The sequence below is a fragment of the Cryptomeria japonica genome, chromosome 10, assembly GCF_030272615.1.
Source record: "Cryptomeria japonica chromosome 10, Sugi_1.0, whole genome shotgun sequence".
Taxonomy (NCBI): domain Eukaryota; kingdom Viridiplantae; phylum Streptophyta; class Pinopsida; order Cupressales; family Cupressaceae; genus Cryptomeria; species Cryptomeria japonica.
The window spans coordinates 363,744,582-363,761,833 of NC_081414.1; the positions used below are offsets into that span (position 1 = coordinate 363,744,582).

At 34.5% G+C, this 17,252-nt stretch overlaps 1 protein-coding gene across 6 annotated transcripts in view; it reads left to right on the forward strand.

The window, feature by feature from the left end:
• The window catches only part of LOC131079980 (glucose-1-phosphate adenylyltransferase large subunit 3, chloroplastic/amyloplastic), a 225,750-nt gene that overhangs the window by 30,993 nt on the left and 177,505 nt on the right, over positions 1-17,252 (forward strand). For all 6 annotated transcript variants that reach the window (XM_058018035.2, XM_058018036.2, XM_058018031.2 and 3 more), the window contains exon 3: positions 12,806-12,919. In XM_058018035.2, coding sequence (XP_057874018.2) covers positions 12,806-12,919 — 114 coding nt within the window. The remainder of the gene's footprint in view (positions 1-12,805; positions 12,920-17,252) is intronic.

Below are 17,252 nucleotides of genomic sequence, written 5' to 3' on the forward strand. Positions count from 1 at the left end.
ATTCCTCACTCCATCTTATAGTAAGTGGTACTTAACCAAGAATAAGCAAGGCTTATGGAACTTCATAGGTGCTTGGGCTATGTTCATACAAAAGTTGGGAATTTAAACTCAAATTGGGAACCTTAGTAGCTTGGTAGTAGCATCAAATGATTAGTTTGAGATATATTCTAAGGCTTAGGAAACAAACTAATCTTGTGAAACATAGGCTTCCATTAGTATAACTAGGAAATTTGAATCTCAATAAGAACAAGTACTCTCTATTGGTCATTAAGTATTTTAAGTTTTTAACATTATAGAATCCCTCGAAGCAAACTCTAACCTTGGAGTAAGACATCACAATTGTGGTTTAAGCATGATCAAGCAGTTTGAAATATATGAACATACAAAACTAGATAAATGCATAACCAATTTCTATAGCATGTTTTCATTCTTTCTCAAGATATTAGGAAATCGATACATCTCTATGGATTCTCGACTAACTCCATTAGGCTCAATATATTTAACATTATATCAAACACATACAATTAGTTCAAAGGAACCAAGAGCACATGATATTTTATTGAATTTGATCACCACGTGCCTATTAGAAGTTAAAATCCATAAAAGATGAAATAATTTACACCCTAGAATTTTGTCCTTCTAGAAGGTAATTATTTTGGCAACATTATTCATGCAACATTCACTTCCATCCCAGTAATTATTAAGCACACACTAGGCATAGGTTTCATTCCTACATCTTGAGGCTCAACAATTACATCTATTCACAGCCTTCATGCAAGCTTATAATAATATCATATTCGAGGTAAATTTGATGTTAGGCAATACACCAAGAATCTTTTTTTCATCTATTTATTGTTCCCTTACCCACATTCTAGATTTAGCAAAGAGCCATCCATGCTACTACCTACAAATTCACTTATAATAGGAACATAGTAACTTTGACACACCTGTTAGATTTAGATTTTAGTAAGGATTATTTATAACTTATTTTGTTGTTAATTGTTTAAATCAATTTTATGCTAAACTTATCACAAGAAAAAATAAACAAGGAGACATAAAGGTATCACCTAAGTGTTGGCAATCTTGACTTTCAATCAATCTCCAACATGCAAAAATATAAGTGAAGTTGGTCCATCTAACCACAATCAAAGTGGGTGTATGGTTCCATTACCATAAGGCTAATAAGGTTATTGGGCCTATCATAACATCTAAGGAAAAGCACCAAGCTATTAACTGCATATAAATTTGAAATAGAATTAGTAGATAATATAACTCCTTGGATTATGTAGAATTTAAAAGAATGCCCACAAAACAAGGAGAGAACAAATGGAAATGAAACTATGGGAAAATAAATTGGTTAGCATTTGATAAAAGAAGTTGAGTAGGAAATATGTGCCTAAGACATAGTTGTTTGGGTGCAATCAATGTGAATGTTTCTCCCAATTATATCCCCAAGAGAGCAAGCGTTGCTGGTGTATTTTTTTATTCTTGCATTTAATTTATTTACTTCATTGATATTATGCACCTAGGACAAGTTAAGCTTGCTTATAAGCAGATATCTACTTATGTGAATTGTACTTTCTAAGTTTGGTGATGTTATGATTACATCTTCTTTATCCCATTGTGATTGAACGTTCACATCTCATGGTGGTGTACCCATTTGTAGTCCATAGTTGAGCACCCCTCTTGTATTTTTTTTGTATATTGCATCTTTGAAGAGAATATAATTATTCTTTCATATTGGGTTTTTAAATGCTTGCCATTAGTTTTCTTGATCTTGGGTAGAAATCTCCATAGCCAAATTCTACTTGATATCATAGTGGGAGAGTGTCTAGTGTTAGTCTTTCAAAAGATCTAGGATTTGAGGTCTTATTTTTCCTTAATATTGGAATATGTTCTTCTCTTGCATTGGATCATGACCTATTGAATTAAAAGAACGTGAGAGAGGGGTTGGTTTTTTGAGTCTCTTTTTGGCTCTATATTGTAGGTGCATTTTGAAGTTTGGTGGATCAAATTTAAGTCTTCCATTGAGTCCAAAGCATATAAGGTAATAGATTTTGCTTTATTGTGTCCAAATTGGACTTTGGAAGCCATATATATGAGGGATTTTATTTTGGTGGTTCCTAAACAATCCAACAACCTACCATTTTGGATTATTTTGGGTCAAGTTGAACCTTGCTATAACATCTAGAAGGCCCAAAAATCCATAGATTGACTATCAGTTTGTTGAAAATATAATGATGGAAAGTTGACCTTCAATATTGATTTTTGATGAATTTTTCTATTGCAAATCTGGAGAAAGTGTTAGATCTTGTTATATGTTGCAAGTTGAAACAAATTTACAGTTTCAACTTTAAAGCCTTATTTTGGCATGCATAGACATAAAGATCAAGACCACTCTGCACTTTTTTGGCAAGTAACAATTATGCGTTACTATATATAAAGTGTCAAAATCATTTTTGTGTTGATTTCACAATTTTATAATTTCTGGGGTGGGTAGGGGGATGGGAGTACGGTGATGTTTTGGTTGTTCATTTTCTTATGTTGATTTCATGATTATGCATTATCGAGGAGTTAATCATGTTTTTATACTCTATCTCCTTTACATTTTAGTGCTTTACAAAATATTTCTCTATCATTTAAGCTCAAATGTGCTTATTGTAGGAAGAAATTATGATGAAAATGATTTCTTTCAGAAGTAGATTGATAGATTGAAGAATCTTGTTTAAGAAAATCACATTAGTTTATCAAATTGTTTTAATCTAATAATTGCAATTTTTTTGGTTGTTCATACTTATAAATCTTGTTTAGAGACATCATCTAGGAATGAGCACTGTAATTGGATAATGTGCACTAATATCTCATCTCCATTGTCTTATCCTACTTCTACCAAGTCAAACGCTGCTTCATCTATGGCTTCTAGAAATTCCTTACAACATGACCATATATGTAATGTCCCCTTCTCAATGATGTTCTTTCAGTGGTCCATTGGCCTATTCCAGAGACCTGTAGGCTACGTGGAATGAAAAATTAGGGTTTCAAACGTTGGTGAAGCGAGAACTTGCTATTTTTAGTAAGTTAGGGTTTGGCTGTCTGGATGATGCTGTCTCACTGAGCTTTCCATGCTCTGCCACTAGGTGCGAAGATCATGCTTTTCAGAGTAGTAATTCATGACTTGCTATTTTTAGTAAGTGGTAGTATGGAGCATTTCTATTTTTGGCAGTGGACAAGGTCTTGATCCTACAACAGTTCTATGGTCTTCTTTACTCTGCTTCATCTTGGTTTTGTTGATGATTAATATGGGAGTCATAAGTGATTTAATTAAATATTATTTTCTTGTCTAAAGTTTAATATTTAAATATTTGTATTTACTGATTAAATTTATTGAGGATGACTTAGGGAAAATAATTATTTGATAACCATGTGTTATTTTCCTAAGTCAAAAGGGTGTATTATTTGGTGGCAATTTGGAAGGATAAAACATCTTCTATTTTATAATTTTTATATTGCAAAAAATGCCACCAAAGGCAACGTTCAAACTTGCCTAGGAAGAGGGGAAGTGGGCACCATGTTGGAGGAGACTTGAAATGAAATGAAGGGAGTTTGAGTTGAGTTTGGGCACCATTTGCATTTGAATTTGGGAGAGCTTGGAGTTATAAATATGAGCCTTGGTCTCATTTTCGATCTTGAAAAATTGCATCGTTATGCTGCCGGATTGGCGTATGAACTTTGAAGCTTCAGAGTGCGGCTCCCTAGTGTTTCCAATTTCGTACTTGAGATATTACCTATCCCAAACCAGCCATGGGAGTGTGTAAGTATGGATTTTGTTGTTGGTTTACCCAAGACCAAAACTAGATTTGATAGCATCTATGTTGTAGTAGATAGATTCAGTAAAATGGCTAATTTTATTCCATGTAAGGTGACTCAAGATGCTAGTCATATTGCTCATTTGTTTTCTAAAGAGGTCATTAGGATTCATGGTTTGCCAATCAACATAGTGTCAAAGCTGTGTGATGTATTCTATGATATTTCCAATGCATATTTCAATATTTTCAGAGTGTGGAGTGATTTCCGGAGTTGCTCGTTTCCCTATGGTTGAAGCAAGTTTTCGATCATACCTCCCTACCTGAGCGACTAATCATTCTGGGTACTGGCTCAATCCTTCTTGTTGTTGTTGGCGATACATCTTGTAAGTTTGTAGCACCATTTTCTGAGTTTTGAATTTAATATTGCAAATCAAAATATCCTAGCTAGGTGCGAGTTTTGGAGAGTGCATTAGGATGCGTGTAGGGTAGTTTGAAGTGTTTGGTAGCTCCATTTTGGATTTTTCTTAGTTGCTTCTTGTCTAGTGTTGGTTTGGGAGTGATTTTGAGTGAATTGAGAAAGATTTAAGTGAGATATGAGCAATTTAGTGAGTTTATGGGTTGCTGGTTATGCATTTCTAGCCTGTTGTTTTTGATGTTGAATTAGTTTGATGATCATTATCTCTGGTGTTTAGCAATATACTTCTACTCTCACTTTCCTCTCTATTGTAAGGTTAAGTAGTAGTAGTACTAACCATTCTGGATTGTAATATTCATATCCCACTGAAAAGTGGAAGAGGCTGGCTTGCCGCTTAGATTTGATAATTTGTAATTCAGTCCTCTCGCTGCATAAGCAATCGAGTGATATTGGTTGTAATGATCCTCCCACTGCATAAGCGGTTGAGTTGAGTAGTTTGTAATTCAGTGCTCCCACTGAAATATTGTGGTAGAGTGATTTGTGCTTGTAGTGTTATTCTCTTGGCTAGTTCACCACCAAGTTCCTTGCTTTCTCGCTGGATAAGCGAAAGGGGATGGCTTGCTGCCCGTTATTGTATTTCAGCAATTCTTCAGTTTATATCTAACGATCCCCTGCTACCGTATGCTCTCACCCTCCTAGTTTGGGCTCTCGGTGATCAAAAAGTGTAGGGTTCCTTCCAGTTGTATGGTTTTCATTATTATAACTGTAACAGGTGATTGCTGATTGTGTTATTGCTTCAAAAATAAAAATAAAAATTAGTGGGAATATTACAATATATGTCTTCCTAATCTACCTTATTGGGATGTTTACTTATCAAACATACATCATATGTTTGTGGAATCTCACCATGAAGATCTTGAGGAAAATATTGATGATGTTAATCTCCTCTTTTTGATAACTCTTATGGAGTTACATTATCTTCTTCAAATATCACAAGGAAACATTTAGACTCTAACATTCTTTCTTCACCTATATATGTTTCTACAAAGAGGGATTTTGTAGATATTCACGAGTCCCCAAATCTAACTCAATCATCATTCATGTTGACAACTTCTATAGATTCTATCGAAGCATCGAATTCTTATTGGTTTAGCTGTCTTGCCTATAGTGAGCACCATACATCCATGGTTATTATACTTGAATCTTGGTTATCATTATACTTGAGTCCATGGTTTGGTTGTCTTGCCTATAAAATTTTTGTCTTCTTGATCTTGATCATCATTATTATTTCAGAGGAGGTTTTTCTTTTCAGCACTATAGCAACTTCATCTTTCAACAGTTGTTTGCAACTTCTTTGTGCTTCAATGTTGTTCTTAATGTTGCTATTCTTTTTGGGACATTGTTTTAGAGATTTCTTAGTCCTTCATTTGAGTTTTTCCCATGAGGTTTTCTCCTTTTCTCTAGTTATGGAGTTTTTTTCAATTATAATAAATACCTCATGAGGTCTATTTGTTGGGACTCATCGTTTGCATTGGTCATTTAGAGGTTTTAGCTACTCCCTAAGTTGCACTTAAGGGGCGTGTTGGAGTAAAAAGTCATTTACCTAATTAATTGTTTAAAATTGTAAATACTCGGGCCCCTTTTCACTCTAGCTACTTGAGCTTACTTTGGTTATGTCCTCTTTTGTGTCTCAAGTCATAGGATGAGGACACATGTCATGATATTATTTTATCCTCACCTAGGGTTTCTTTTTTCATTTTGTAATTTCCTTTTATAAGAATTTATTATTCAACACAAATTAATGATAATTCATGTTTTGGATCAATAGCTATTGGCCTCCATAGCTTTTCTCTTTCTCTCTTTGTATGGTAGGTGATTCTTGGGAGTTGTAGGATTGAGGAATCAAATCCAACATTTCCAACATGTCTTCTCTCTATCTATTGATCAAATCTTCTACCTAGTGGCAATCCTAGAGGTATAACATTGATCACCATACTATGTTGATAAAAAATAGAGTGAATACATACATGATCAAGTTTCTCATCTCTAGATGAAGTTTTGATTTCCACCAATTGATGAAGTTTGGATTCTTTTGTAGCCTGTTGGACCTTTGTAGCCTCTTGGAGATCCATCTTTGATGCCTTGAAGCACTACCTCTTTTTCATTGGATTTCAACTCCATAGTGAAATTTCCAATAGAATGTAATCATTGGCGTTGGGCTGGGTCAAGGGGATACCTCTAGAGTAAAAAATAAAAAAGAATGTAATCATTGAATGTCCAATACTATGCCTATTTTTCCTAGACCCATGATAGGGAAGTCATTGCACACCTTGTGTCTACCCAATATGATGACAAGTTCTTGTGTCTTTATGATGCAAAGAATGGTGAACTCATCTTTTTGTATCTCATATTTTGTGTCTCCTTTATATATCCAAGGGTAGCAAATATTTTTGTAGATTTATTTGATAAACATCAAATCATGCTTAGTCATAAATTCTTAAATACCAAAATGACATATTTTTCTTACCACCTTCCAACATCAAGCATCTCGTTGTTCCAGCAATTGTGACTATCTCCTTTAGGCCATAATCCATAACTTTGTCTTCAAGTGTAGAACTTGGCTCCAAGGAGTGACCCATGAATTGTGAGCATTGATCCTTCACAACTTTGTTAGAATTCACAACATATATAGTTTTTCTAGAGCTTTCCTTCTATCCAAATGCACAAGTTCAAGAATTCACTAGAAATAGTGACATTTATCTCATCAAAGCCTTTATTATTTTTTTACCTCAAAATATCACTCAGATCCCATATGCAAAAACAATTTTGAACTTGGATCAAATAATTTATAAGCCCTCTGTTGCAAATTGCATCCTTCACACTATCAACCCTTTTTAAATACTTTTCTTGATGACAAGAATCTTGTAATAATAGAGTACAAAGCAATAAATTTGAAATATGACCATCTTTTTCATACCTTGGGTTGTAATCAAAGTGCTCACCTTCCTTTTTCAAATTACAAATTGTTGAGATATTCTCAACACCACCATCCTTGATACTCAAAATTCTTAATTCAGGATCAATAAAAAATATTCCCCTCAATTGCATGCTCGTCAATATGACTATCATGAAAATCAATCATATACAAAAATGACTCAATCTTTGGAAGATTGTTGGTAGTTCATGGGGTGTCTCCCTCTTGGGCTTTTAGCATTCATCAAGTAATGCCTTTTCCTCTTGGACTTCATCAATAATCCGTTGGTATACATATTTGTTAGAAGTCAATAAAATATCTCGTTTTGATAAGAGATCCTTACATTCATCTTGCATGGTGGATTCTTTTGTAGCCTGTTGGACCTTTGTTTCCATTCGATATGTTTTTTTAAGAAAGTTTTCTTTGGCTCATGTCATGTTTTTCTTCCTCTCTTAGAAACTTACTTCATCTTTAGATCACAAAATTATTTGAAATTTAAGTCATTATGAGTTGCTTGACTTAATCTATTGTATTCATACAGTATACGTCCATATCACTTACCATGTGAGGATGAAAATTGAGTTCTTCTTGTGGTTGATTCTCTTCCCTTTGTAAGAATTTTTCGGAAGGTCTTAGAGGGTGAATTGGTTGAAACCCTATCATTGGCTAAATTACTTCCTACCCCCATAGCATTCTAGATTAGTTTGGAGGCACTTAGATTCTTTTTCAACTCCTACAAGACCTATGCTAGCTTTGACGTAGACTCTCTCATAGAACTTTAGAATTCCCTAGCTAAATTCTTCCGAATTCGGTTGATAGTTTCCTACAACTTCATTTCTTCTATGTTGTCTTTGTCACTTTTGACTTTTTATTTATTTCTCTTTCAAAATATTTGAAATCTTTTTGACTATCATGCATCAAGACAAAATTTGCATTTAAAAAATATCTCTTCCACACAAACTAGAAAGATAACTATTTTGATACCACTATAATGTCTCTTATTATACAATTCTAGAAAATAGATGATCTATCAAACATGTGCAAGTTCAAACAACAACCATATGACCAATGTAATTTTTAAATTTTAGATGATTAGCAATAATATAAATATTGCAAATCCCTTATAAGTCAAACTTACACTTCTAAGTAGAAAAGTCAAACACTCATTATATTAGTGTACATGCTCAAATGCAAAATAAACAAAAAGATATAAACTGTATATGTCAATTATATTGAATATGACATGACTGATTGATTTCTCATAGACAACAATATTATCATTCAACAATAATTATATAAAATTCTTATACAATAAAATTAATTAAGTATGAGATTAGAACTGGATAAGGAGTTGCAAGATGAATTATGAAAATAACAATAAACATGGAAAGACCAAAATAGAAACCCCAAATCTAACTTTTATCAATGATAGCCTAAGTTGTTGATTAGGGTACGGGTGTGAGTACGGATACAAAATTCGGTATGCGGGCACGACATTTTTTTCCCCTTGGGTACAGGTATGGGAATGGATATATATATAATATTATATAATATATATTACATAAATTTATATATATAATATATTGAAATATTGTTTTCGACTTTAAAATGGCGCTTTGCTTTGTTTCACATTCTTCTGCTTGCTCCTCTTCCGTCGGTCATGCCCCTCCCTATACATGTGTGCAGGCTTCGCTCCGCAAGGATGCCACATTTGGTTTGGGTTTCACCGTGGGTTTGTTGGAGAATTCTACGTTGGTCTTTAGGTCTAAGCTTGCCTCTACTATGGTTGCAGTTAGCCCTAAATTGCGAAGGCACCAGATTTTTTCTAAGCATCAAACAATTATATCTCGGCCAAGCTTTAAAGATGCCATCTACAAGGGCACTCACAGGCAGACTAGTGTGTGTTCTCAATTTGGGACTAAGGCAACATTTGGCGTATCTAGCCTTGAATCCTAGTCTCCCCGCAACCGTGTTTTCAAAACCCTCCTTTCTTCGTCTGCCACTTGGTCTCCGTATCCAAAATTAGTTTGGATAATATTGCAAGAGATAGAAAGGAATATTTGCAGATTCATGCTGTGATTTGCAAGTTTATGAAGCTCTGGCCAAAGCTATGTGACCTACACTCGTGGATATGCGAAAACTAGAAGGAATATATGGAGGAAGAAATCAGTTAATATCCGTGTGCCAAAGGTTTCTTCATTTTGGAATTTTTGCCTCTCAAGCTGACCAGGAATTGGTACTTAATATTGGTCCAGGATTTTTTAGAGAGATTTCTTGTGCATTGAACCGTGGTTTCCATCCTTTGATACCCGAACAAAGACTTTTTCCTTTGCATTTTTTTGGGTGTGTTTACCATACCTACCTCTACAATTTTGGGAAGTTGATTGCTTGAAGGCTAATTGGGAATGGCCTAGGAATGTACCGCAACATCTCAAAGGAAACAATAAATTACGAAAATTCTACTGACGCTTGATTATGCGTAGAAATTGATGTATCCAATGGCCTCGTAGTGGATTTCTATCTAAAGGTAGGAGAAAGAAGATGGAGACATCTAATAGATCATTAGAAGATCGCTTTCAAGTGCAGAAAATGCTTCTCAATCAAACATGTTACATCATAATGCTAGAAGATGTTGAATTTCATTACAATACTATGATGTTGAATTTCATTACAATACTAGGATCACAAGAAGATGACCATGCACAGTAATTATAGGGTGTGTTCTATTAACCACGGGCAATAATTCATATCATTGTTGTCCTCCCAACCATAGACGATATAAGGTTATTGTCTCTCCGGAACATGAAAATATCTTTCTATATATACATCAAATATGAACAGCAAGATGCTTTTACAATGATCAAGTACAAAGGCCAATGTGAATCTCTTCACTCCTTGAGGCTATATGCTCAGATCAATTTACAATGCATAACTGTGTATGCAGTCCGCACTGCATTAATGTATCCAACCTATGAAGAATGTGTTCGATCAGCCAAGGAAGAGTACGATCTGCCAAGTAGTGTATTCGCTCTCCCAAGGAATGATTTCGCTGATGATAATTTAATTCGATCTGAGATATATGAAAGTTGATCTGCTATGGAAGTCAATCTGCCGTGGATGATGAACGAACTTGCTGATGATAAAAACGGACTGCATATAGGAAATCTTCCACACGATTGAAGTATCTTCAAAATTCACCAAATGAAAGAGGTAGCATCCCTCTTATACACGCCACTATGGCTCTTCATGAAGAGTCGACTTCTTCAAGGGCAACGTAATCCTTCATCAAGGGGTGGCGGACAATATCAATGAGGAGACGTGTCTAACCATGGGTGACGGGTGTGCGTCTTAACCGATGCTTAGTTAAGGACTTAAAAACAAAACCGCTTCATAATGTATATTACCTGCTTTTTCTAGAGTATACACGGGTTCATGATTGTCTAAGGCCGATAGGCCAATTAGACAATCATGTTTGCCATGTCGGCCAAGGGAAGGATCCGACCATAGCTATAACTTCAACATAAGATACTTTCTTCTCAGCGGGCTAATGCTTGCCCCTCATTGCCGGCCTACCTGGTGGCTTTGGGTTGAATCTCGACATTATGTAATTTCGCCCACTAATCAAGATAAATCTATCCCTTCACAACCACTTCAAGAGCAGGTCCTCTCCGCTATCTCCCCCTCTCTCTGGGGATAGAAGGAAAATCACGAGGTCATGACAGATAGTTGTCGAGATAATGTTACCCCTAAGAAATCCAGCCTCCTCGAGGTATTCTCTAATTCACGGCTCAGAATTCGGAGATTTCTTCTGGGCCTGTGGATGTTCTAGCAAACACTAGTAACGATGGTACTTCAAATGGGGAAATTTTTAAAGAATTGAATAAGATCCCTGTGACAAATCATGCATGGATGGAAGTGAAGAGAAAGAAAACACCCCATCAAAATCAAAGCATCATATGACATTGAGATCTTCAAAGAAAGGAGAAATGGTTTGAATATTTGTATTTTTTGGCACACCCTTTTGTGTGGTTGCAATTTTGGTTTGTTTGACTATACATCCGTCTGTTGTTCTTTGTTGCACCCCTTGTGCCTAGTGCACACATTTAATAAATTTTGGATCTTTTATATAGATAAACACTTGAAACTACACTAAGCAATTATTACATATCATTGGACTGTATGCATGGGAATGAGCTTGGAGACACTTGATGCACAAGAATGAGACACGTGGAGGAAAATTTAGAAAAAAAAATCAGTTTTATGAGAGTTGGCAGGGCCAAACTTGCGGTGAACCTAGGGCTGCAATGGGACTTGACCTAGACCCAGCTCGAACCCGAACCAGCACCCGGGCTCTTAGTGCCGTACTCGGTAACATAGATGATAGCTAATGTAATCAGCAACAATATATATAATGACAGCAACAATCCCTCATAAATTATCCATATTAAGTTTGTCTTTGAATTAGCCAATGAAATATACATCTAATTTGCTTGCAAAAATTAATCAATCCAAACATCCACAAGCTAAAAACTTCAATAAATCACTCTAGACTATAACAAGCTCAAAATGAATTTAAATCACTAGTGGCAGTGTAGCAAGCTGGAAATGACTTCAATCTATAACCCATGTGCGAGCCTTAAATAGAAATACTACAAATGGAGATGGGGTTTTTGTTCCCAAAACCAATTATGGAAAGCCAAGAGGGTTTTCATCCAGTACCAAGGATTTTTGTTTTTGAATTTTTCAATCTTTAAAATGGAGGAATAATGAAATGACAAATCAAATGGTTTTCTTTGAGCCTTGGCCTCTCTTTTATGGGTGCCTACTTCAGGCCTTCCCTTTTATTTTATTTTAATTTTAATTTACTTTTCTTTCCAAATATATAGAAATAAATATTTTTAAATTACATCCGAAGGCCCTTTTTGAATTATATTTCAAATAAAGTGTTAAAAACACTTAGTAAACATGACCTAGAACATAATAATATTTAAGTTGCCAACTTGAAAATAAAGTGACTGGACACAACTTAAAATATTATTAATTCTTTAGTTCTAAAAAATGGACATGATATTAAGCAAGGGTGTTAGCCTCTCTATCACATTTTTTACTGGCTATATTGAGAACACTAGGAATGTTTAGATGACAAAGGATGCATTAGTATTGAAATGGTTGGGCTCATTGTGATCCTTTTCTTAAGAACATTGTTTTCTTTGGAAAAGTTCTCACCAACATCCAACAACCACCAAGTGTTCAACAATTTTATGAGAACTATGAAGTTGTCGTAATGCTGACGAAACCAAGATAATGATGATTAAAATGAAAAGGTGATTGTACCCTCCATTTTTTATGATATCAACACCTAGACATACCTTACAAAATAATTGAACTGACTTATCATTTAAAAAATTAAAAGGGAACTACAGTGTTGAAAAGAGAACCATTAGTGGTTAGAAAGATTTTTATGGTTTTAAAATTAGATTGAGTAAGGAAGTTTTGATTTTGATGCATTATGGGAAACTATCATCAAATTTCTTTGGGATATTCAATTAATAACTTAGGATGGTGCCAATATTTTATTCTGAAACTTATGTGCATCTGTCGAATTTGCAGGTAAATACTCCAGAAACAGAAAGGGTAGATCCTAGGACAGTTGTATCTGTTATTCTTGGAGGTGGTGCTGGCACTAGACTTTTCCCACTTACAAAGAGGAGAGCCAAACCAGCAGTAAGTTGTATTAGATAAAAAAAAGAGAAAAGTAATTATTTACTACTCAAATTATAGACATAAATGCATATGAACAAGAAATCTAGTTGTACAAGAGTCCTACTATGGCTTTTCTTATTGAGCTTAAATCTTAACCTAAAGTGGTTGAATCTTTGTTAGGACTCTAGTAATTTGTGATTGCAGTACAGGCCAAACTTTAGGTGATTATATGGTAGAATTGAAAAGAAACAAAATATATGGTTTGAATCAAGTAACGACATTACTTACAGTTAAAATAAATACTAGAAGCATTCAATGCATCACTTGAAGAGGATATCAATTTGCAGTTCGCAATTGTAACTTGAAGTGCCACATTACCAAAAGGAGCATGAATCCACAAGGGTTTCAAGGCTATAATCGCTTTAACTTACAACTAGAACATAGACTGGTAGATGAACCAGGATTCTTCTTTAGCACAACATGCATTTGACTTTCTGTATTTATGAATTTTCAAGCGGTAATATTCCTAAAAATAATCTAGAAAAAGTGTAAATCAGTCTGGAAGTGTCTACTAATTGAACCTACCATGGTTTCAAGGCTGTAAGTGCATTAACTTAGAACTAGACCACAGATTGGTAGATGAACCAGGGGTCTACCCTGAATCCCTAGCATAACTTTCATTTGATATTTTGTATTCATGATTGTCTAAGTTGTAATATACGTAAAAATTATGTACACAAACTGTTTAATATCAATCTAGACGCATCTAGTAATTGATACTTTACTTCTAACCATTATTAAAACTTCTATGGAAGGGTTAGATCCAGCACTAGCTTCTTTTGTACTTGACAACTCACAGAAGTTTGTTAAATGGAACGTCTTAATTAGAGATGAACTCTATTTGTGTATGGGGAGTTATGTTCAAGACTCATAAAGTATTGGGTATTCTTTTCTTGACATGGACTGTCACACAGGATCATTAGTCAAAAGTAACAATGTTAAGGAGTTTTTTCCTGAATCCTTTCAATGCAGCTTAGATTTTAAGATTTAGTGATTCCATAGAATTCATTATTTTTATCATAAATTTAAAAGTGTTTATAAAAATGGTAAAATATAGAGGTATTTTTTACATTATCACCAAACAAGACATTGATTTGGCGTGCAACTTCTTTTGTTGAAACCCACAAGGAAAGAGGTATTTTTTACATTATCACCAAACAAGACAATGATTTGGTGTGCAACTTCTTTTGTTGAAATCCGCAAGGAAATTTCTTTTCCATTTATCTTATATTTGGTTTTTATTGAACATATATGCCCTACACCCCTTCGGATTTAACCTTAAGCTTCTTCTATGGAATACACAAGCTTTTACCATTAGGCCCATTCATGTTGTATGGCTTGTTATGAACCTTCCCAGCAATAGCTATGCCAAACAACAAAAGACAAGGCCAAGATTTAAAATACTTGCATATATTGATCTAGTATTTAAATAAACACAGTCAAACCTCATCTTGCTAGAGAGTGTCACTTAATGTAATTTTCCTATTACATTGTAATATCCCCTTGTGTAAGTGCCAATTAAGGACCCTTAGGCTATTTTAATTCCCAAAGGTAATTGGGAAGAAAAATGAAATAATTAATAAATTAAATTAAGTTGTCTGAGTTTGGACAACTTTTATTTAAGTGATTATTTTATTCTATAAAATTGAATAGTTAAATTGAAATGTGACTTTTTGTTGACCCAAAATATGAAGTTAAAATTAAAAAGTCACTAAGGCAAGAAAATGAATAATATTTCATTATTTTGGAGAAAAGTGTACAAAGAGAGAGATAGGAAAGGAAAAAGAGGTATTTTTGGCATTTTCACTTTTCAAACCCCCGTTTTGGAGAAGAGAGAAACTGTTCATCTTCACCATAGGATGGAAACCCTATGATGAAATTGGCTTCGAGAGAAAAAACTTTGGTAAAAACCATTGGAGTTCATTTTTTATTTGATAAATGTGTTAGAGATGAGGGCATTCAAATTTCATTTTACTACAAACATTGATCAGTTTAATTCAAGGGAAGACCTTGGAGATTATTTGCTAAGTCAATAATATTCAATTTTCCAATAACCACTTAAGGAATATCTTGTCATACCATTTGAAATCACCCATTATTATATACGATGAAGTTGCAGCTCTGTAATGTCCCCACTTTGAAATAAATTTTAATAATAAATGGTAATAATAAAATTAAATTAAAATTTAAAATAATATAATTAAATATGATTAATTAAAAATTAATTAAGTTAATGAAAAGTCAAAAGACATGAAAGAAAAAGTTGCGACTCCCTCAACAATGAGATATAAAAGGGAGAAGAGAACCTCATTTGGGAGGGGGAATAATTTGGGAAATGAGAAGTGCAGATCTGATTATGAGAGGTTGTGTCCCTTTCAAAGGGCAGAAATAATGAAGAGTTACACTCTTTCAAAGGGTGCTAATGGTGAAAGGGTGTGTCTCTTGCCAAAAGGTATACATGATGAAGAGGTGTGACCTCTCCCTCACATTGAGAGATATAAATGAAAGGAATCAAAGCATCCAATAACATCACCATGGATTGATAAGATCAGATTTGTTATTAAGTTACAAGTAGTAACGTCTTTGTTCTTGGTGGTATGCACGGGGATGAGCTGAGTATGTATGCTTAATATATGAAACCTGCTAATGTTCTTATGCAGAATTAATAATAATATTAATATGGACTGCAATATGTATGGCAGTCATACTTAATTTCATATATATCCATAATACATAAGAAATTAGTATACTTATAGACTTATAGTCTAAATCATGTTATTACTGTCAGTATTTAAGAAGATGGGAATGAGATGTTCCAAAGGGGGGCAGTCTAAATCCAAGCAATAGGTTAAGACCCAAGATATGGTGGGGATCAGTGACCCATAAGCCTCGAGGGTATAGACCCAAGATAGGTAAGGGCTTGGATTTGTAAACTTTGAGGGAACCTATTGTATTTGGTCTCTAAGCGCTTTGGTAACATACATAGACCCTTCTCCCTTAAAACTGAAGTAGTAGCAGGGTTTGATATCTATATTAAAAACTATGAATAATGAAATTAATCATCTAATGAGGAAAATAAATCAGAAATTTGTTAATAACCAATTGAAGAATATCAATCAATTTTAGTATATTGAAATAGATCAAGTAGGGGACATTACAAGCTCCATATATACTGAAGTTGTGGCTCTTTGAAGCTAGTTGTGAGTCTAAACATGGGGTTTTTGGTGCTGTCTGGAGCAAACTCGATCACTGGGAAATTATTGGTAGGTCACATGTGTTTTGGAAGAGGATAAGCAACAAATAAGGAGGATACTTGGCATATCTATTTCTAGTTTAAGCAACAACCTATTTATAAGGGTTTTAAACTTGTTGCTGCCTTTACCTTGGATGTTATAAGCTTAAGCATCTAGCCACAACATTTCCTTACACATGTGATAGAGAAGTGGGGTGAGAAGAGGAAATAAGGTGGCTGCCACTAGATATAAGAAGTTTTGGAATTTATATTTCAATACATCTATATGCCATGAATATCAAAATGGCATGTTAGATGCCATGACTTGCATAAATTAACTCAGATCTGCAGCAGCTGTGAGTGACTATAGCAACATAGTGGAAAGACATTGGTTTGGAGTTGGCCACAACAAGAAACATTTGATTGTATAAATTATTCTTTAAAAGAATTGTCAGGTGTTGGTATTTGTCAAGCATTAGTAAAAATCCAAGAAAATATAATCTGGCACTTTACATGTGTAAATAATTTAGGATTCTAATCAACTCAATCTTGATCAACACTTCACAGGTGTTGGGGTTGTATTTCTGGTCGCTGGGCTCCCAACCTTAGTGTGGGGATTCCTTGGAGCAGATTGAAGTTTATTTGTAGCCTTTCTCCCTCAAGTGCAATACTTCTATTTTCTGATATAAATTCTCAGGAGCGTTGATTAAGAGTGAAGTTTTTTTTTATGATACAAGGAGCCATTCGCAGGAAGTTTGAAACCTATTTGGAGGTGTTGAGTAACTACTGCTAGATGCCATTGATTGTGGAGTGACTGATGGAGTTCCAGTGGGGGTCATGAGAGCTGATTGGCCTGTGAATTAAAGCGCTACATTATCAGTTGGACACTCATCATTATTGCAGATTAAACTTAATACTTGCTGGAAGCATCTGAAACTGCGTCTAGCGTGAATATTCATGCAATACATGCTGGTCGAACTTCACCATTGAGCCATTATGATGGAGTTGTGATGTTTTGAGTTAAATTGTATGTTCTGTCATTATTGAGATTAATAAATCTAC